The sequence below is a fragment of the Crocuta crocuta genome, unplaced genomic scaffold, assembly GCF_008692635.1.
Source record: "Crocuta crocuta isolate KB4526 unplaced genomic scaffold, BGI_CrCroc_1.0 scaffold562, whole genome shotgun sequence".
Classification (NCBI taxonomy): Eukaryota; Metazoa; Chordata; class Mammalia; order Carnivora; family Hyaenidae; genus Crocuta; species Crocuta crocuta.
Genome location: NW_027531012.1, coordinates 334,606 through 358,036, shown reverse-complemented (window position 1 = coordinate 358,036; position 23,431 = coordinate 334,606). Strand labels below are relative to the sequence as shown.

Here is a 23,431-nt window from a genome sequence, read left to right as displayed (position 1 = left end):
CTCAACCACTGACCAGTCTATTTAATTACAGGGTAGTGTGATATGTAAATTATCATGCCCTTCCTTCCAGAAGAGTTACATAGTGAGATACCTCAGAGCTGGATCTGTTGTGCATGTTCAGAAGGCAGAGGGAGTCTCCTTGAGCATAATACCCCATTCCATTATCAGCTGTGTAGCCCATGGTATGGATGTCTCGTTCTGCTGAAAATGTCCATACAATTTGATTTTGATCCATATCTAATAAAATTATCTTGCTGTCAAAAAGAGTTATGAGGTATGGAAATGGGTTGATTTCTGAAAACAAAAAAAAGTAGATAATACATATAAGAAATAAAAACCTTTCGTGTGGCAAAATCCCTTGATTCACTCTCAGGCTATTCTGAAATCCATGGTCTTCTTTGCATTCATCTACTGCTCTAGTCTCAATCAATGCTGCCAAGCTCCCTTAGCTCAGGTTGGTTTAAGTGTGTTTGGTGATGATAAAATTTGGTTATTTGGCTTTAACTTCATCTCAGAGACAACATTCATATCCCTGAGAATACCAAGGGTCAAAAATGTTTTTAAAATGCTAATTGTTTCTTGCACAGGTTTTAGGCAATGAATACCTGAGGTTCTGGATTTGACTATGTCAGAAAATGGTCCAGGTCCTTTGGATGTGAAGGCTCGAACCTAAAGAGAGAAAAGGATACCAAAAAAGAAAAAAAAAATGCATTCAACAGCATCCTCAATGACAGTAATTACTTTCTGAGACTGATAAATTATTGAAGGTTTCATTTCACAATTTTGATATCAATTACGAATAGTTTCTTTTTCTGTCAGGTTTTCATTTAAATTCCAGTTTGTTAACACACAGTGTAATACTAGTTTCCAGTATAGAATTTAGTGATTCATCCTTACAACACCCAGTGCTCATCACAAGTGCCCTCCTTAATCCCTCTCACCTATCTAGCCCATGCCCCACCCACCTCCCCTCCAGCAACCATCAGTTTGCTCTTGGTAGTTAAGAGTCTGTTTCCTGGTTTGCCTTTCTTTCCCCACCCTCATGTTCATCTATTTTGTTTCTTTAATTCCACATATGAGTGAAATCATATGGGTCTTTGTCTTTCTCTGACTGAATAGTTTCAAATAGTTAACTTCCCTCTGAGTATAAAGCAATAAATCAGTAAGAAGTAAATATTGCCCCCACATTCATGCTGGTGGTGTGCTTTTTATCATTGCTATTGTTGTCTGGAAGAGTACAAAGTATTGGCACAAATCTCCACTGCAAAAGATTTGAATTTCTAAAAAAGGTCTTAAGCTATTTCCAAAATTAAATTATATCGAACATTTAACAGAAACAAAACTATGCACATTATGGTAAAATTCCACATACTGTGAAATAAACATCTAGAAGCTTTAAATAATTAAATTTACTGTGCTTTATAAAAATAAGGAGATTTATAAAAGAAAATAATAATTAAAACTTATATTTGAATTTTTTAACGTTTATTGATTTTTGAGAGAGGGTCAGAGAGAGAGGGAGACACAGGATCCGAAGCGGGCTTCAGGCTCTGGGCTGTCAGCACAGAGCCTAACATGGGGCTCGAACTCACACCTGTGAGACCATAACCTGAACTGAAGTTGGATGCTCAACCGACTGAGCCACCCAAGCACCCCACATTTGAATATTAATTATGCATTTCAAACCACTCTTACATACATTATCTCTTTTGGTTCTCACAATTAAGAGTAGAAACTAGACAAAATCAGAATTAAGGAAAGTAATATCCACTATGACATATGCAGAAACTGGCATAAAAACCAAGTCCTCTGGGGTTTGTGTACTTGTATACCATGCCACTCTGCATCCTAGTGCCAAACTTTTTAAGAACAGCTTTTATTAGATGTCTTTTATTGTGTAATAAGTCATTTCCATTTCCAAACCTTGCATGTGTACAACAGCCTAGAAAGGAAATTGACACCCATAATGATGGACCTAAAAGGTAGGTCCTCAAGTGCCCTCTCAGTCAACAAAGTATTAGATTATTTTTATTATACTTCTACTGTTAAATATATTTTACCATACTATACATACTACTATCTGTACATGGGGCGTGTGTGTGTGTGTGTGTGTATCATGATGGTAAATACATATACCAAGATGTCTTCACTTTTGCACAAGACCATGTTAAGTGAAACTCATGCATATCCATGCATATCACTTTGCACAATCCTGTGATGACTGAGATCTGAAACTATATGTACATTTAGAAAGATACACTTAACCAGAATATTTATTTAACCAGAACACACAGAATTCTTAACAAATAGGAATGTGTATTATCTTTAATGTTTATGTACAACTTCTTCAATTCGCATATGTAGATGTAACATATTAGCAAAATAACTATTAAGTTAGAATTTTACAACGAGAAAACAGATCCTTAGGAAACTCAAACCTCTAAAACACTCCCCAAAGCATTATGTTCTCCAAAAAGAAATGGAAAATAATTCTAAATATGTACAACATTGTCACCAACTTGGTATTTAATGAAGATAAAAAAATCATCAAGTCGTCTACCATAAGCAGAGAGCTATTTCATATTAAAGTTAGAATGTCTAAATGGGGTGGCCGTAGCTTTTTATTCTTGACTCCTATTCTCTCTCACTTTCTTGCTAGACAGTAACTCTGAGATGTCAACTATCTAGACTCTCGGTGATGTGATCTGGGGGAAAGGACTCCAGAAGCTGGACTACAGCACACGACTTCCTAGCCATGCAGCGTTAGTAATTCACTGATATACCCAGAGACATGGCTTTTTCTTCACAGACAGTAAGAGGATCAAATGAGATAAGGAATATAAAAGCATCTACCACGGTGCATGGCCTATACTGATCACAGGAAAAAATAATGGTTTGTTCTGGATCTGAAAGCAAGAAAGTTGTCAACCTGTCCTTTACCCTAGCTGTTCCCTCTGCCCTCCGTATCCTTGCCACCCACTTGACTTCTGTGACCACAGTGGACCTCAAAGTATTGACAGAGTAGCAGAATTCTTAACCTACTCCTATAATCAGTCTTCTGTTTGCACTACTGAGACCCTCGTGTCCCTGTTCTCACTCTTAATACCTGGAAGGCAACAGTGTACCCAGGACTCATGCGTTCAAGCTGAAAAGACATCTCTGAGGGGGTTGCATTGACAGTCATCCAGTCTTCGAATGTTTTATTTGTGTCTCTCTGGTTGGATATTTGATACAACATTTCAAATCTCATTAACACACCATTTTCACGCTTAGGCTTATTCCATCTAAATTCCACCACAACTTTATCCTGGTTATGGTATTTTCCACCTGGTGATATAAATATCCTGGGATTCTGGGGTGCCGATGGAACTAAAAAGCAGAGGCACAGAAAGGGTAGAAAAGAATATGAGGTTGGCTTTTTACCATTCATGATGAGGGGATGGAAAAACTTAGTAATAAATACTTCTCATTCCAGAAATTGAAGCGTATCTAACTTGTTCTTAAAGATCTTCAGGAGAGAAGATTCCACAGATTTCTTCAGGAACCTATCCTAGTATTTCAGCAAATCTTTCTTATCTTCAACCCAAATCCCTCTTACCACCACTTAGGCACATCTTTTTCATCTGTGCCCTGTATAGATGGAAGGTAGCTGGTTCTTCTTATAAAATACAATATTTACTCTCATTCTGACACAGTGATTTAGCTAGTGGTGGAAATGACAGTCACGGGAAGAAAGGTAGCAACTTGGCCCGGCCTTCAGCCAGTTTAGGATATAAAATTCAGCATGTCACAGATCCAGGCTCTCTCACCTTGAACCCTCCCAGGCAGCAGTACCTTGAACCTCCCAGACAGTAGTACCTCAAGAGTATGGTTTGGGGGCTACCATTTATCCTAGAGTCAAAGCAAGCAATTTAGTGTCTCCCATCCCTTCAATGAATTTATCTCCTTTTTAAGAGAAATTCCTCTGCCTGATGTCTATGTCATTTCATGCAAGATGCCTATCTTCCTTCTTCAGACTCCTCTACAAGGTCCCTTTTCACTCTCAACTGGAATCACATCGCTTCTCAATGTTCAACACTCCCATTGTTATCCAATCTCCAGGCCTTCTTAACACGGTGCTCACATGGGATACCTTTTCTTGCATCATTCCTCAGAGCCCAGCTAGAATTCCCCCTCCCCAAAAGCCTTCCGTGGCCATTCCAGTCTATGATCATTGTCTTCTCCTAAGAGCGCTGGGGCTGCTTGATAGAGATAAAGCATCTGTCTTGTCTAGTCGCTCTATGCCATGGAAACTCACTTCTCACTGTCTCATTTCTATTATCGTTGGAAGCCTGTGTTTATCCTTCTACCATTGTTTGAGCTCCATCAGAGAAAGCACCTTTCCTTATTCCTTGTTAAATCCCCTCAAATCTAGTAGAGGACTTGCACACATTAAGTGCCTAATAAATATTTGTCAATTTGAATAACACCCCGACTATATTGTAAATTTGCCTGGAGGCAAAGGCCAAATCTTTTCATTTTTTATTGCCTCCCAACATCCAGCAGAGTGCTGCTGACCCTAGGCCCCCAATGCATCCCTGACAGATGCAGGCAAAACCATTTCCATGGAAGAATCCGACCAAAGCTGGCACTCCAAGACAATCTCAAAGAGACCATACCTGGATGCAAATGTTAACTGCTCCAGGACCTGCCCAGCCTCAACTATGCTCCTGTTATGAGACTCATGGATAAATGTTGTTGAAAGACTCTTAACAGTGAAAAAAAAAAACAAAAACAAAAACAAAAAAAACCCCAGAATGGATATCTATGCTTATTGAGCTCTTTCTGCCTGCCACGTCTTGTGCTAATAAGTTTATATTGAATAAATCAATATGATACTATCATTTACCAGCATGTGCAGACATGATTGAATGAAGATTTGATAAAACGACAGTGAAAAGTGTGGATTAAGTCCCAGCCCTGCCACTTACTAGCTGTTTTACATTGTGCAACCCCCAGGCTTCTGCTTTCTCTTTGCGTAACTGAGACAGTACACCTGTCCTACCTTCCGGGGAGCCATGGGAGGAGCAAATGCAAAGATGAAATGATGTTTCTGACACATGATATGTGTGCAGTAAATGCTTAATAAAGGAGCTAAACATATAAATGTGCTTTGTACAGTTTATAGTGATAAACATGTAAAGATACGCCTAGTATCCTTTTTAAAATATATTCCAAAGTAACACATTAAATTCAGGCATGAGTTGTCCACCTATGAAAATTTCTGAGTTACCATCTGTGAGAACATCTTCAGACAAGCCTGCCGTCCATGAAACCGTCTCTGCCGTTATATTCCCGTTTTCCTTCTCAAGTGTTTCACAAGTTACCTGAAACAGGTTTCTGCATCATATATATTATTATAATCAAGAGAAACAATCTTTAAGAAATCCTTGAAATATGTTTTTGGAATAAATGATGCAGATTGATATTAATGGTGTTATTCTCATCTCCAAAAAGTCATTGAAGAGGTATTAAATCTCAACACATCTACAAAACTGGAAGTTATTTTTAAAAATTATTAGCTATTTATTGTCGATTGTAGAAAGTGAGGCTTTGCCTTTTTAAAAAAAGGAATTTTAACCCCTGTACCTGTTTCAGGTGCTCGAAGTGACAGAGATGTTTTGGGGCCCTTTCCCCAGTACGTATAAGGAGTGACAGAAAGATTAAATAAGGTATAGGGCTCCAGCCCTTCCACAGTAAATACAGGCGAAAGCTGTTGCTCACTAGCCAGGAACTAAAATATAAGAACACATTAATATCTTAATAAGGGAGTCATAAAATCCTTTATTCCTAATTAACTAAAATCTCCAAACTTTGATTCACATATTAAGTCAAAACGTGTAATTTTGGAAATGCTACTGTTGCCAAATTCTGTATAGTTCAACAAAGACGAGTTAAAATGTATCTAACATACCAATTGTTAACATTTACCACAAAACAGGGGCGTCTGGGTGGCTCAGTCGGTTTAGCTTCCGACTTTGGCTCAGGTCATGAACTCACAGTTCATGGGTTTGAGCCCTGCATCGGGCTCTGTGCTGACAGCTCAGAGCCTGGAGCCTGCTTCAGATTCTGTGTCTTCCTCTCTTTCGGTCCCTTCCCTGTTTGTGCTCTGACTGTCTGTGTCTGTGTGTGTCTCTCTCTCTCAAAAGATAAATGAACATTAAAAAAAAAATCTTTAAAGGTTCTAAAGAAAACTCTTTTCTTTTTTTTAAAATTTTTTATTTGAGAGAGAGAGTGTGTGAGTGGGGGAGAGGGACAGAGGGAGAGAGAGAATGTTAAGCAGGCTCCATGCTCAGCACGGAGCCAAATGAGGAGCTTGGTCCCATGACCCTGGGATCATGACCTGAGCCGAAATCAAGAGTCAAATGCTCAGCCAACTGAGTCCCCCAGGTGCCCACTCAGGAACAATCTTAACAACCAAATGCATTGGAAGCAATAAAGGAGACAGGCTTGGCTAAATGAAGGAAGCAAAATTAGTATGGGCAGGGCTAATGCAGAATGTAAAGCCTGTTTGAGGAATGGAAGTTACTGGCACCAACACTATACCTTAGAATGAGAACTGAAATCCACACTGTAGAAAATTATACCCCAATCCACTGCTGGGGGTGGATTCCACATGATTTGAAAACTTGAAGCATTTCCTTCGATCCTAAATGAAGACTCTTGAACAGAATCTGGGATAACCTTGGGGGTAACAGAAAAGTTCCCTATGGGATGAAAGAAATAATAGAGGGAGAAAGAATTTAGGATTCTCAAACATCATAGAGAACATGGATAATTAATATAAATTACTAATAATTACTAGCAAAACAAAATTTCCCTTTCCTTTAATATACCCTGACAATCTTTTTTTTACGATTGGTCCATGCTGCAAATTTGGGTTAACAGTAAACTGCAAGCAAACCAACAGACACTACTAAAGTCTTTTTTAAAAAACTTAATTCTTTTTAAAAAGTTTTTCATTTATTTTTGAGAGGCAGAGACAGAGCATGAGTGGGGGAGGGCAGAGAGAGAATGTGACACAGAATCTGAAGCAAGCTCCCGGCTCTGAACTGTCAGCACAGAGCCTGGTGCAGGTCTCAAACCTATGAATTGTGAGATCATGACCTGAGCCAAAGTCAGACACTTCACCAACCGAGCCATCCAGGTACTCCTAAAACTTAATTCTTAAGAAAAAATTCCCAAAGGGGCACTTGAGTGGCTCAGTTGGTTGGGCATCCTCCACTTTCTTTCTCTCTCTCTCTCTCTCAAAGATAAATAAACATTTTAAAATTTTTTGAAAAAAAATAAAAGGAAAGGAAAAAATTCCAACATAAACACTTATTTAACAAAACATGTTTGGAGGAGAGAGGGTACGCAGGAATAATATACTGTACCTGGCAGAGGCTTGAGGGACGTCTGAATAATTGTGAACTGATTAAATTTGGCTGCTTCCAAAACAGAGACACTGGTTCTCTGATCTATTTCTTGAGCTGTGATAATCCTAAAGCCATTGATCCAGAAGAGCCGACCACTATAGTACATCAGTGTATTCTGGGAAATTTCAGAAGTACTCCAGGCTGCAAATTCTGTGATGTTGGTAGCTCTGGTGCTGCTAAAACATGGCGCCAGTTAGCCTGGGGGAAGGGCTGGTACATTCAAGAACTGGAGAGAATGTATGTTTGTGAAAGTGTGTTGGTGAATGCAAAAACAAAAAGAATATACTTTGCAACAATAATTATTGTTATTTTTAGTTCTGTATAAAGCTGATTTTTATGCTTTTCTTAAAGTATATCTAAAGCAAGTTTCCTAGGACTTTTCTAATTAATGTGATATTGCAATGGCAGGAATATTACACAGACTTTAAGAAATACTTGTGATTCTTGGTAATACCCTACATCAGAGGTGTAACCTACTGACTGGTTTCTCATCATTGGGCCGTACCTCCCTCTTTTACTTGATTAATCACATTATTTATGGGCCATCCACTATTCTTGCCTGTTTCGTCCTTCAATATATACTATTCACAACTGCTGCTTCAATGATAGTTATTAACTTCGTTAGCTCATTCAAAATGCTTCTTTTCAGACTGGGGAATTCAACTCAACAGACATTATTTACATCAATGTTAGAGTTTTCTCTCAGTGACAGAATTTTACAAAGGTTTCACTTTAAAAATCTGCTTCGTAGTTTCTAAAACTTACTCTAGTTTTCTCATATTCAGTAAATAAAAACTACCTCAATGATTTTCAACTTTTAAAGTGATAGTTTGACTTTTTCAAAGTCAAAGAGGTTTCTCAACATCTTTTTAGAGTGTTGACATTTCCCTCTTTAGAAAAGTAGAAAGAATGGCATTTTAAAATTAAAATAAATAAAAGCTTTAATTTGAGAATTTCACAATATCTCCTTGACAAAACTGTAACTACCTAAGAGTACAAAAACTGGAAGTTGGGATCCTTATAAAGAAGTATACTCACTAGGATGATTCACATTGCCCTTTTTCTAGTAAAATAATCTATTCATACTTACGCAGTTCTGAAGACAGCATCTGGTTTACCGTGAGGATTTTGACTCACTTGTCTAATTTACACCTTGCTATTACCATTTCTCATTAGAACTTTCCAGCAACCTTGTGAAATATATGAAACCAAATTCCAAATGGAGGGAAGCTCACTAAACAGGATGCACTTGGGCTGAGGTGGCTGGTCCTTCTGGACCACACACAGAGCTGCTGAAGCCTGTATCCTGTGAATGCACTTGTGTTAGCTTTGCCGTTGTTTGTTTCAGCATTTCCAAAAGTGTCCCCAAGACAGAGGGTTTCCCTGCAAGGTGAGACTGAATATCCCTTAGCTGCTCCTAGCTTGGATGGTCCCTCATTTCCAGCTGAAGACTCCTCCCTTATAAAAATCTCATGGGCTAACTGGGAAATTCTTGACCTCCAATGTTCACGGCACTTCAGCAAAACCTCCTCACTTTCAAGAGGTCAATATGGGGCTTCCTTCCATCTGTAATTTCAAACCCTTCAGTCCTCAGCAATAAGTAGAGCTAGATTTAAATCAAAGCTCAACAAAAAAAGTTATAAAAAGACAAATTTTTCCATAAAGTGTGAAATATGTGTACAGGTCAGCTGAGGTTACTGTGCTGTAACTCTGTACTGTACTGTTCATGCATTCACTCATTCATTCAACATGTGTTTTGTACCCCCGCTCTATGTTAGCCACTAAGAATACAGTGATAAATAAGACAGAGACAATCCCTGCCCTCATGGAATACACAGGCTAGCAGAAAAGGCAGTCTGGAAGAAGATGAGCAAACACTAAACTGCTGAATGACACTGTAAAAGGAAAGGTAGAGTGGATTCCTTAACAAGGAGACCTATGGTCAGAAAAAGTCTGGTCATGCCAGAGAACATGTTTAAACTGAGCCATGCAGACTGAATACCAATTGACCAAGGGAACCGAGTCTGGGAACATTGCAGGCAGAGGGAACAGTAAGGACATAAAGTCCTTTGAAGCATGTAATCAGTTCTGACATAATTAAATATAACTGAATTGTTGATGGGTACACCCTCTTCAAGTTCCAGGTCAGCTATGTTATTATACTTGTACCTGATTAATTCTTTTATACACTAAAGGCAATGGATGGACTTAGAGAAGGAAGAGTAATTTCAAGAGTAGCTCCATTAGGGGCACCTGGGTGGCTCAGTCAATTGAGCATCTGACTTCAGGATTTCTGCTCAGGGATCATGATTTCTTGAGTTTGAGCCCTGCATCAGGATACAGCATGGAGCTTGCTTGGGATTCTTTTTCTCCTTCTCTCTCTGACCTTCCCCCAATATCTCTCTATCTTTACATAAATAAATAAAGTTGCCATAACTACGCTAATATCAGACAAAGTGGTCTCTAAGGTGATGAGCATTATCATAGACTGATGAGGGCATTTTATAGTGGAAAAAAAAGGCAGTAAAATCAAGTATATAGATAACAATATAATACAAAGGATCCAGGTACATCAACTGTAGAGAACCATAGGCAAATCTACGATCATAGTTGAACACTATAGCACCTTCCTCTCAGTGATAGATAGTACAAGTAGACACAAATATTTAAACTACACTATCAACCAATTTATGTACTTGACAGTTACAGACTACTATACCAAATAGATATTAATCTAATAATAACTAATCTAATAATCTAACAGATTATTTAGCAGAATAAATACACATGGAACATTCATCTTGATATACCCAGTGGTGGGCCATAAAATAAATTTAAATACATGTCAAAAAATTAAAATTTATGGTGTATGTTCTCTGGCCACAATGATATTAAATTAGAAATTAATAGAAATAATACCTAAACAATCCCAAAACCCTTCACAATTAAGCAACATACATTTTAAAAACATATGAATCAAAGAAAACTAATGAGAGAAATTAGAAAATATTTTGAAATCAAAAATAATAAAACAGCATACTAAATTTTGTGGAATACAACTAACATCGTCTTTAAAAGAAATGTATAGGTTTAAATGCCAATATTATAAAGATATTAATGGAATGATGTGAACACAATTTTTTTCTTTCATCTTAAAAAGCTAGAATAGGGGTGCCTGGGTGGCTCAGTCAGTTAAGCGTCTGACTTCGGCTTAGGTCATGATCTCATGGTTCGTGGGTTCCAGCCCTGCATCAGGCTTTGTGCCGGCAGCTAGCTCAGAGCCTGGAGCCTGCTTCAGATTCTGTGTCTCCCTCTCTCTCTGACCCTCCCCTGCTCATGCTGTCTCTCTCTCTCTCTCTCTCTCTCAGAAATAAATAAAACATTAAAAATTTTTTAAAAAGCTAGAATAGAAGAGGATATTATAAAAGAAGAAGAAATAATAAAAATAATACTGGAAAAGGGTAAAATGGGAAATGGAAAATCATAGAGAAAATCAATAAAACTAAAAGCTAGTTCTTTAAAAAGATTGATACATTAGATAAAGCCTTACCAGGAGTGATCAAGAAAAAAATGTATCAATATCAGAGATATGAGGACATCACAAAAGACTTATAGACATTAAAGTGATAACATGGGACTATTATTAAATTTAATTTGACAACTCATTCAAAATGGATAAATTCCTTGAAAGACATGAATGAACAAAATTGATTCAAGAAGAAATGAAAATTTAAATAACTTTATTTCCTTAAAATATATTGACTTATAAACAAACAATTATTTTCCACAGAGAAAACTCCAGGCCCAGAAGGATTCACTGGTGGATACTATCAAAACTTCGTATCAGTGCTATAGAAAAACTCAGAAAATTGAGGAGGAGGGAATGCTTCCTAATTCATTTTAAAAGACAATTATAACCCCCTAAAGCATTCTGTATGTAACCGGAACAGTGAATTTAGCAATGAATCAAGATAATCCATTTACCAAGTAATTTACCAAGTAAATATACAAAACCCAATTTGATTTCTCCATACTAGTAATAAGCATTTAGAAAATGAAATTTTTTGCAACATCACTTATAAAGCATCAGAAAAAAATCAGAGGGGCACCTGGGTGGCTCATTCAGTTGAACGTCCAACTTCAATCATGGTCTCATGGTTCATGAGTTTGAGCTCCACTTTGTGCTCTCTGCTGTCAGCACAGAGCCCACTTTGGATCCTCTGATAAACCTTGCTCTCTGCCCCTTCCCTACTGGCTCTCTCTATCTCAAAAATAAACAAACATTAAAAAAATTTTTTTAATCATACACTTCAGGATTAATTAATGAAAGGAGTGCAAAATTTCTATATTTCTAGGAGTGCCTGGTTGGCTCAGTCATTAGAGCACACGCTTGTAATCTTGGGGTTGTGATTTCAAGCCTCATGTTGGCATGGAGCCTACTCTAAAAAACAAACAAACAAACTTCTACACTGAAAATATAAAACACGTCTGAATGAAATTAAAGAAAACCAAAATAAATGGAGAGAGATACCATTTTTATTGATTGGAAGAGTCAATACTTTATGATATCCAGTCTCCCTAAATTGATAAGAGATTTAAAAGTCCAACAGGCTTTATTAAAGAATTAGTGAGATGATTTTTAAATTTATTTGGAAAGGCAAAAGATCAAGAATAGCCAAAATAAAAATATTGAAAAAGAAAAACAAATTGAGGACTTAATATCACCTATCCTTAAGTCTTTTCCTAAATTTATAGTAATCAAGAAAATGTAGTATTGGCATGAGACTAGACAAATATAACAAAGGAACAGAATAGAGAGTCCAGAAATAGACCAAAATATATTCAGTCAAATAATTTTGAACAAGGGCACAAAGCAATTAAATAATGAAAGGCAAATCTTTTTAACAAATTGTACTAGAACAATTGGATACTCATATGAAAAGGAAAGAAACATCTAAAAACCATGTCTAAAAACCACGTTTAAGTGGATCACATATTTAAATGAGGAAGATAAAACAACAAAAAACACATCATATAAAATTGTCACAACCTTGGGATAGGCAAAGATATCTTATAGCAGGCACAGGAAACACAAACCATAAAGAAAATAATTGAGGGGTGCCTGGGTGGCTCAGTCGGTTAAGTGTCCAACTTTGGCTCAGGTCATGATCTCACAGTTTGTGAGTTCAAACCCCGCGTCAGGCTCTGTGCTGAACGGCTAGCTCAGAGCGTGAAGCTTGTCTTTGGATTCTGTGTCTCCCTCTCTCTCTGACCCTCCCCTGCTCACACTGTCTCTCTCTCTCTCTCTCTCTCAAAAATAAATTCAAAAACATTAAAAATATTTTTAAAAAAGAAAATAATTGATAAATCTTAAGTCAAAATTAAAAAACTTTTGCTTGCCAAAATACACCCAACAAATATATAGGTAAACCAAATACTGAGAGAAAAATTTCACAACACATATATTCTACAAAGGACTTATATACAGAATATATAAAGATGTCCAGCAGCTCAATAAGGAAAAGATATGCAACCAATTAAATAGTGAGAAAAACACTTGAAAAGCCACATCATAAAAGACAATATATAAATAGTCAATAACAAATTAAAAAGTGGTCAACATTATTAGTTATTGGTGAAGTGTAAATTAAAAGCACAATGATGTATTGCTACATATACCAATAAGTGGTGAAAATTTGGAAGATTGCCAAAGCCAACTGTTGGGGGAATGTAGAAGAACCAGAACTCTCATACATCTCTGGAAGAAATGTAAAATGGGATAAACCCTTTGAAAACCAGGAAATTATTTAAGAAGTTAAGCATATATCTTCCCTATCACCCAGCAATTCTACTGCAACAATACATCTAAAGCCTTGTATATAAATATTTATACAGTTTTATCCGTAATAACCAAAATCAGGAAACAATCCAAATGTCCATCAAGAGGAGAATGGATATGCCAACTATGGTATGTTCGTGCAATGGAATACTACTCAGCAATAAGAAGGAAAGACTAATACTCCTAACACATGGATGAATCATAAAGATTATGCTAAGTAAAATAAGCCAGACACAAAAGGTACATATTTCAGGGGTAGGGGGGATTGATTGAGTAGGGGCACAGGAAAATTTCTGTGATGATGGACACATCTGTGTCTTTTTAAAAATTTTTTTCATTATGTTTATTTATTTATTTATTTTTAAGACAGAGAGAGACAGCGTGAGCAGGGGAGGGGCAGAGAGAGAGGGAAGAGAGAATCCCAAGAAGGCTCCACACTGTCAGAGCCCAATGCAGGGCTCAAACTCATGAACCACAAGATCATGACCTCATCCATTCCTCAAAAAATTAACAATAGAACTCCCCTATGACCCAGCAGTAGCACTGCTAGGAATTTATCCAAGGGATACAGGAGTGCTGATGCATAGGGGTACATGTACCCCAATGTTCAGAGCAGCACTCTCAACAATAGCCTAAACATGGAAAGAACCTAAGTGTCCATCAACTGACAAATGGATCAAGAGGATGTGGTATACTTATACAATAGAATACTACATAGCAATGAGAAAGAATGAAATCTGGCCATTTGTAGCAACATGGATAGAACTAGAGATTGTTATGCTGAGCGAAATAAGTCAGGCAGAGAAAGACAGATATCATATGTTTGCACAGATAGGTGGATTAGGAGGAACTTAATGGAGGGCCATAGGGGAGAAGGGGAAAAATAGTTGGGGAGAGGGAGGGAGGCAAGCCATGAGAGACTCTTGAATGCTGAGAACAAACTGAGGGCTGATGGCGGTGGGGGAGAGAGGAAGGGGAGTGATGGGTGTGGAGGAGGGCACTTGTTGGGATGAGCACTGGATGTTATATGGAAACCAAGTTGACAATAAACTATTTAAGGAAAAAAAAAAAAAAGATTATGACCTCAACCAAACAAGCCACCCAGGTACCCCTGGACATATCGGTGCCTTAAAATGTATTTGTCAAACTGGAGACCTGGTTTGAGGACACAGATCAAGAGAGTAATTCATGTGTTTCTTTCCACTCCAGTCTTCATGTGTGGTACAGGATGATTTCTGCCTAACTCCATCATGTTAAGAAGAGGAAAAACACAACTTCACTGCACTCTCTTTCTACTGTCGTATTCAACTGTCATTAGTTGTTTACAAACCTCCCTCTCCCCACAAGCACAATGCCTGCAAAACCAGTGGACAACTAGTAAGTGCTTATTGGAAGAATAAATGAATTCTCATGCACTGTCACATAACTGAGGGGCAAGTCGTTCTCATTCTCAACCAATTGTTTTCAAGAGACAGTACTTACCTCCGCCCTCGAAGAACAGCTGTGTACAGGTGAATGCATTGGCTGTCTTGAACCAACCAATACAGGAGCCCATCACTAAGATCTAAAGTTAGAGCAACTACCTAAATAGAAAATAAGATAAGAAAAATGAATCAAATACACGTTTAGAGGATACCTTTGTGAATAAGTCACACTTAAACTATAGATTTCTCTTTAATGTCCCCTTTGGAATAATAAACTCGGTAATTTTTACCTTTCACTGAATAGAAAAATTATGTGAGATTCCTATTTCTATGTAATTTGGATATAAACACAGGTTGCCTAAAAATCCTCAGAAGGCAGGGACTTCTATAAACTTAGCTCTGGTGGTTCTCAAAGTATGATTCTTGGACCAGCAGTATCAGCAGTACCTGCAAAATTATTACAAATTTTCAACCACACTCCAGGTCCTACTGAATCAGGAACTTTGAGCCACTGTGTTAAGCCTTGCCTAAAGCTAGTCATAACTTTGGACTCTGGCCGTATAAGCTAATAAATTTCTTTTCATTTAAATCTGTTGTTTTCAAACATTGATGCACTTTAGAATTACCTGCTGAGTTCTTCAAAACCCTAAATTCTCAGAGTGCATCCTATTAAATTATAATCTTTGGAGATGGAACCCAGGTTCCAGTATGTTTTCAAATTCCCCAGATCATGCTAATGTGACACCCAGCTTGAGAACCAATGTTTTAAGCCATTTTAAATTATATTTTTTGCTCATTACAACCAAAACATCCTGACACATTTTAAAAATATAATACACAGAGTTTTGTGTTTTATAATTGAATAGAGTCATATCATATAAAGTTCTATGTCTAGCTAACATATGAAAACCACTTCTTACTAATCCTCCTGTGTCTTCCTGTTACAGTTCATGCCTTAATTTTATGTCCAGTTACCTAGGTAAGACCTGAGGAAAGACGGCTTCTCCTATGAAATAGACTGCATGAGACAGAAATTACAATCCAAGGGAACACTCTTTTGCTTTCTTTGCCTTTATAGGTATTTTTCAAACAAGCTGAGATGGCCAGGTGTATGGCCTCAGAGTGGTGGAGTCTTTCTATAGCAGATCTAGAGGCTAAGAGAGATCAAGGACTAAAGTTGATGGCTACATGTTTCAGATTCTGTCTCCCTCTCTCTCTGAACCCTCCCTTGCTCATGCTCTCTCTCTCAGAAGTAAATAAAACATTTAAAAATTTTTTTAAAAAGTTGATGGCTACATCTCTAACAAGATACTGCAGCATAAAAACAAAAATGATGACTCAGTGAGAAATGTAAAAAGAATACAATAAGGTATCCAAGAACAAAAAAAAGTACATGATTGCAAGAACCTCCAGCTGTCATATAAATCACAGCCTCTGTCTTCAAGGAAACAGTCTACTCCTTTCCAAGATTAAAAAACAAAAAAATGAAAAGCAAACACACACAAAAAAATTATCTAGCAATCCCCAGCTTTTGGGGAGTTGAATCATGTTCTTGCCTCAGGCTAAAAGAAATTAATTGAGTCTTGTGTCTGTTAAAGTGAAATCGGGTTAATCTTGCTTGGTTATTTATAATGAGATGCACTCAAGTTTTCTAAATCACAAAGGCTATTTTATCTCTTAAAAAAGAATACTCTACAACTCCCTGTTCTAGAATACAACAAACTATTTGAGCTGTAAATAAAATTCAGGTTTTGGGTCATTACCCAATTCCTTTACATCAGTCATTTGAGCCCATATTTAAAAAGAGCCAGAGGATGTTCCATAAATCTTTGGTAACAATGTTATGTCTAATAACAGACATGCCTTGGAAATAATCCCTTTGGCCTAAAGTATAAGCTTGAGGTTAAATCCTGTGGTAACGTGTTCTACATGTACATATATATATATATATATATGAGCCTGCGCGATCTATCAAATGTGGCAAAGGTTATATTTTCAGTTTAGATGAATAACTCACTGCATTCTCCTAATCACACAAATATCAAGCCTTTCTACAAATAATTGTCTGGTTGTTTTATTATACCTATTGATTGCACAGTATCTCATGACTTCATGATAAATCTATAAGCAACATATGAAGGAATGAGTGACAGTGAAATGAGAGTTGTGCTCGGTGCAAAATACGTTGCCTTCAAAACACCCACTAACATTAATGGAGGCAAATGGGTAAGACATCAAACCACGGAACCAGAACACAGATTTGTACAAGCAGCACTCCCCAGCCTGTGAAGGATTTGGAATGGGAATTTAAAGGAGGGTGTGTTTCCCCAAACATGCTGAGAAATATAATTTTCTACTCCTTTACAGAAAAGTCCCCAGGGCCACTATAGAACTTTGCAGAATGAACATTACTCAAGCAACAAGATTGGAGCAGTGGGGGACATTACTGACAAAGTCCCAGGAATAGATAGAAAGTTACTCTTGAGATAATATTATTTTTTCTTTACTATGTTTTTTCAAAAATAAAAGTGCTTTCCCCTAACACTTATTATCAAGACATAAAAAAATATACTTTCTTACATTCAGACTCAAAGTCTCCAAAATAGAATTAAGAGATGTTTTCATCATTTGACAGGAATAATTAATCTCTGGATATAGTGTGTAAATTTGTATATCTTTTAGGAGCACGTGAGTGGTTCTGTTTGTTAAGCATCTGACTCTTGATTTCAGCTCAGGTCATGATCTCATGGTTCGTGAATTCAAGACCAATATTGGGCTTTGTGCTGAAGTACAGACCCTGCTTCAGATTCTCTCCATGCCCCTTCCCTGCTCACCTTCTCTCTTTCTCTGTCTTTCAAAGTAAATAAATAAAATTAAAAAACAGTCTCTGAAAAAATTTTGTATTTCTTTTAAATGTCTGTGCTATAATCTGTGTATGCAAATAAGGTCTTTTAAATAACCTAGGTATTATATATAGCCCATATATCCTTGTATTGGGGATCATGTGACTCAATAATTTGTTTATAAATGATCTGGTTTTTTATATTATGGGTATTTTATCTCTACCGACAGAAAAAAAAAAGATTAAAACAATAAGAAAAAAATTAAGAAATATCCTAGGTAGAAATAGTATGAATGCTTTCTTTCTTTCTTTTCTATGCTTTTCTGTGATTTCTAAATTTCCTACAGCAAACATATATTACTATTATGAACAGGAAACACAAAATTCAGACATTTCAGACGATAGCTACAGGGTATCAAGAAGATAGGTATTGCTTCTAGAAGTTGAGGATCAAGAAAAATGGTTTTTTTTTTTCTAGAAGCTGAGGATGTAACATCTGTTTTAGAAATGTTCCTATATCAAGTGTGCTTTTCAGATTTAGTTACAATAATAAGAGCTTAACCATTGAGCGGTTACCATGTACCTAGCACTATTCTCAGTACCTCACATTAATTATCTCATTTCATCTTTGCAACAACCCTAAGAGGTAGGACAATTGCTAATATTCCCATTTTTCAGACAAGGAAACACACAAAGAAAAGCGAAATAATTTGTGTAGGAGTCACACAGTTTTTAGAGCAGTCAGTACCCAAAATTGATAAAAAATAATAAAACATCTAATCCTGACCTGTTAAGAAGGTCTAAAATATCCAATACAATTCCTGAAGATTATAAAAACAATCAGAAATTAAAATGCTTTTAAATGTGGGTCCTTTCAAGATAAAGCAAATTATAGCCTGGGTGGCTTAGTCGGTTAAAAGTCCGACTTTCGCTTAGGTCATGATCTCGCGGTTTGTGGGTTCGAGCCCCACGTCAGGCTCTGTGCTGACTGCCAGCTCAGAGCCTGGAGCCTGTTTCAGTCTGTGACTCCCTCTCTCTGACCCTCCCTGCTCACACTGTCTCTCTCTCTCTCTTAGAAATAAATAAAAATATTTTTAAAAAAGATAAAGCAAATTATAAAATTCTCCATATTGTATTTTAATTTATTTAATCAATTAGAAAATTAAATAAGCCTTAGAAAAATTTTGGTTACACCAGGATCTTACTGTAACAGTATGTCCTTTCAAATTCTACTTTAACTCTTCACAATAAGCAGAAACAGTATTGTCATAACTATTCAATAGCACTACTTAATATTACTAAATGATCAGGTCTTGTTTTCACCTTTTTCCCAGAAAACCAAGGCTGTGTCTGTAGTACAAGGGAACTTTCTCCATTTAGCCTGGTGCTTTCAACTGAATATAATGTGGTCCAGTAGAGATATCCTCCAACGGAATCCACCACCATGTCATTCACCAACAACTTCACATGAGTCACAATGTCTGCATGCCCTGTCAACAAAGACTGCCTTTGTATCTATAAAACATAATGGTATGGTTGGTTAATGACTTTTGAATGACATTGTCATTTCTGAATAGTTTGTTGCAATCATTAGTAAATTGATGGGTTCATCCAATCACCAGTATTTATTAGCACTACGTGCTAGGTAGTGTGCAAAGCCTTGGGGGCCTAACAGTCATGGTAGCTGCCCTCATTGAGCTTATCTCTTTTCATGACTCTAGGGAAAAAATGAGGCAAATTTATTTTGAATTAAAATACTTATTCTGACTAATCATACAGCTAGACAACTTAAACACTGCTAGATAAGAATGTATTTTAATTAATTAATTAATTAATTAATTAATTAATTTTAAAATGGGGCACCTGGGTGGCTCAGTCAGTTAAGCCTCCAACATAGTTCAGGTCATGATCTCGCAGTTCATGGGTTCAAGCCCTGCGTCCGGCTCTGTACTGACAGCTCAGAGCCTGGTGCCTGCTTCAGATTCTGTGTGTGTGTCTCTCTCTCTTCCCCTCCCCTGCTCATGCTCTGTCTCTCTCTCTCAAAAATAAATAACATTAAAAAAATTTTTTTAAGTATATTTGATAACAATTGTTCTAGTAGGTATTTATCCAAAGGATACAAAAATGCTAATTTGAAGGGGCACATGCACCCCAATATATACAGAAGCACTATCAACAATAACCAACTTATGGAAAGAGCCCAAAACTCCATCAACTGATGAGTGGATAAAGAAGATGTGGTGTGTATGTATATATTGGTGTGTACACACACACACACACATACACACACACACACACACACTGGAATATTACTCAGCAATCAAAAAGAATAACTAGTACAACAAATAGTGATATAAGGCTTTCTTTACACATAAATTCCTTTTAGTTAAAAAATGAGTATATTTGGAGACAAATATTAAATAAATAATAGCATAGGTGGCATACAAGTAGGAAAAAAAGCATGAAAACTCTCAGTCACTGAAGTGGCTGGGTATTGTTCTAGAGCATCCAGAATGCTGAGCTTTAACTTACCACATATGTCTTTCCAGCCCAGTAGAGAAATTGGCCCAGCCAATCAAAAGCTAAAGCGCCTGCTCCTGCAATGTTGGGTATGTGATAATTCTCTGAGATATCCGTCCCATTCAGCAGCCACACGTAAACATCGCCTTTCATGTCGCTGTAGTAGATGCTGTTGTTATACCAATCCATGTCTCAGAACAAAATGAATTGGTAGCAGTTATTTTTCATGTATGCCAGCATAAACCTGGTGAGTCAGCAAATCACACAAGCACCTCCATATAATTTTAAAGCACATACTAACATGATATTCATTAGAACTTCAGGGATCTATCAAGAATACTTCAATAATATTATCTCAAAAGCTCAACCCCTAGGATCAGGAACTAGGATCAGGAACTACTATTCACTGAGCACCTCTCTTTGCCAAACATTGTCCCAGGCACTTTACATATCTCACTTAAATCTGAAAACAAAGGTATGAATTAGGAATTATCCCCATTTTTGACATGGTGAACCCAAGAGTCAGTGAGATTATGTATTTTGCCCCAGGCCTCACAGATGAAAATGGGAACCCAGATTAAAGACAACTCCAAACCATCATTCTTTCTACTATTACCATACTACCTCCTAAGTCCACCTCCTATGTTTTTCAAAAATGCTGCTGTACTTTTAGTGGCCCAGCAAATAGATCAAACAATTAACATAATTATAGAAGATGTCATCTGCAGGCAAGCTCACTGTTGTGTCATCCTACAACGAAGGCTTTCCTTCATTCTAATGTGTTCTAGGCAAAATTGGCCACTTCTTACTTAAGATTCTTCTTTGTCAGGAAATTATTTCTTACACTTTATTTAGAACTTCATACAAACAGTCCTTGCTTCAGTCTTATAGCAAACATAATAAATTACTTAAGTATAGCTGTTTTAGTGGAACCAAATAGACTGTTACCAGGAGACAACATTGACAGATTCAATACAGTCAAATACATCAATAAATAGCCTCACCATTTGTGAAATAATAAATAGCCTCCATACCTAAGAACTGACATTTTCTCAATTGTATCACTGGCAGTGTAGTTCACTGAATGTTTTTTCCTTTCATTATTGACCTAATACCAAAACATTCAATTCTTTCAATGGATTAAAGAGTGTAGGAAGCCATATAAGTAGAATGCTGACATCCAAGTGAACGAAGGATTTGGTGTTTACCTGACACATTTCCTATATCAGAGGATAAGAACTCTCCTGGGCCAAAGCTATTTAATGGCTTACTCCAAAGACCATCTTCTTTCACAGCCATGATAAATGGTGGTTCTGAAGCTGTTTGGTAGAAAATAAAAGAAATATCACAGAAAGTATATGTTTTAAGGTACACATCTTACACCCCAAGATTTTCTTTAAAAGTAAAGAATATCAACATTTGAAATACTGTGGAAGGATATGATTACATGTGCCTAATGGAATTATCTATCATATTAAACATATTTTCTGATTTTCGCATAATTGAAGTTGAATGTGAAGAGAAATGTGTGGTGACATTGCCCCTTTAGCAATGTCATGGTCATGACACAATCCCCTTCCCTTTGGCTATAGGTTGCCATGGTCCCATGCAGAGCATCCAAAAGCCACTGTGATAATAACAGCAGTATAAATGGTATAGTTATCTTTCCATTTTCTTGTCACAAGAGGATGGAATTCAGCATAATTCACCGCCCCTCAACTTCTCTCCCCATGACCTTCTGAGTTCAAGAGCAATTATCACTTAAAAAACCGTGAGAAAGAAGAAAGCCATAAAGCAGAAGAAAAAGATATTGTTTCCTCAAAAATATCTTGAAAAGTTTAAAATAACAATTTAGAAATGTATATTAAATATCACACAATGTTTTATCTGCTTTCCTAACCCAGATAATAAACACATACTCAAGTGACCAATGCACTCTCATTCTAATTTCTTTACCACACTGGGGGCAAAGAATTCTTATTTGTTTATTGTTTTAATGTTTTACTTATTTCTGAGAGAGAGAGAGAGAGACCGCATGAGCAGGGGAGGGTCAGAGAGAGAGGGAGACACAGAATCAGAAACAGGCTCCAGGCTCTGAGCTGTCAGCACAAAGGCTGATGTGGGTCTTGAACTCACGAACCGTGAGATCATGACCTGAGCCGAAGTCAGACGCCTAGCCGACTGAACCACCCAGGTTCCCCAAGGAACTCTTAAGGACACAGGGAATAAGCCTATTTTGTCAGGATTACTCCCTAAATCAAGGACATTTTCAGTGCACCTGGGTGGCTCAGTCAGTTCAGCATCCAACTCTTGATCTCAGCTCAGGTCATGATCTCACGGTTCATGGAATCAAGTCTCACGTCGGACTCGGTGCTGACAGTATGAAACCTACTTTGGCGATTCTCTCTCCTTCTCTCTCTGCCCCTCCTGCACTCATGCTCCCACCCCCCATAAATAAACTTTAAAAAAGAAAAAGAACATTTCCTCACCTGGCACCAGAGTGGTACCCACAGAGGGCTCTGACCAAGGGCCTGGCCCCTTGGGAGAACCGGATCTCACAGAAACCTTGTACCTTGTAGCACTCTGGAGCTCAGGCACTTTAAGCATGGTCCCACTTATGTTAGAGAAAATACGAGTGATTTCAGGAAAGTCTTCAGTTGATACTTTCACCTCGTAAGTCCAGTTCTGCCAGGCAGAGGGGCCTAATCAGAAAAGATAAGCAACATTACTGACCAGGATGACACAGTCAATGGCAAACACAAGACTGCCAGTAAATTCATCTACAGCTTCATCTTGAGCGGAAGGGCAATTGGGCAGTAAAACCTGTTAACCCGCTAGTCATCAGGGTTCGTCTCACGATATGACTCGGACACTGTCCTTTCCAGCCACACCATAGCTTTTGCTCTGTCGAAGGAAACATCATTTCCAACAAATCAGAGTCCAGGTCAGTGAAAGCTAGATGTGTGGCTGCATAAAATTGTCAGAAGGGTGTTCTATAATACCACCAAGTGTAACCAGGCTCCTAACAAAAAAATGTTTAATGATGAATCTCTTACACAACTCTCAGTGTTAGTATAGCACCTTCCTCCTAGAAGTCCAAACTATACAAGAGCAAACAACAACAACAAAACTTCCTATACAGCAGTTGAAATATACAGCAAACAGGCATAGTTGGCTTTGTCTTAAAATCAGAAATAGCCCATGTTTGCTAAATAGTCTAGAATCAGGAGTTGGCAAACTACAGCCCACAGGCCAAATCTGGCCCACTGCCTGTTTTTGTAAATAAAGTTGTACTGGAACACAGCCACAGTTCCTCATTTACATATCAGCTATGGCTGTTTACACACTG

General features: G+C 37.4%; 1 protein-coding gene across 1 annotated transcript in view; it reads right to left on the bottom strand.

The window, feature by feature from the left end:
* Window positions 1-23,431, bottom strand: part of ROS1 (ROS proto-oncogene 1, receptor tyrosine kinase) — a 111,945-nt gene that overhangs the window by 53,151 nt on the left and 35,363 nt on the right. The window contains exons 15-25 of the mRNA XM_077770835.1: window positions 22,572-22,784; window positions 21,291-21,401; window positions 20,095-20,273; window positions 18,886-19,077; window positions 14,779-14,879; window positions 7,416-7,633; window positions 6,586-6,746; window positions 5,629-5,773; window positions 3,107-3,369; window positions 606-669; window positions 92-294 (exon numbers count right to left, since the gene is read on the bottom strand). Coding sequence (XP_077626961.1) covers window positions 92-294; window positions 606-669; window positions 3,107-3,369; window positions 5,629-5,773; window positions 6,586-6,746; window positions 7,416-7,633; window positions 14,779-14,879; window positions 18,886-19,077; window positions 20,095-20,273; window positions 21,291-21,401; window positions 22,572-22,784 — 1,850 coding nt within the window. The remainder of the gene's footprint in view (window positions 1-91; window positions 295-605; window positions 670-3,106; window positions 3,370-5,628; window positions 5,774-6,585; window positions 6,747-7,415; window positions 7,634-14,778; window positions 14,880-18,885; window positions 19,078-20,094; window positions 20,274-21,290; window positions 21,402-22,571; window positions 22,785-23,431) is intronic.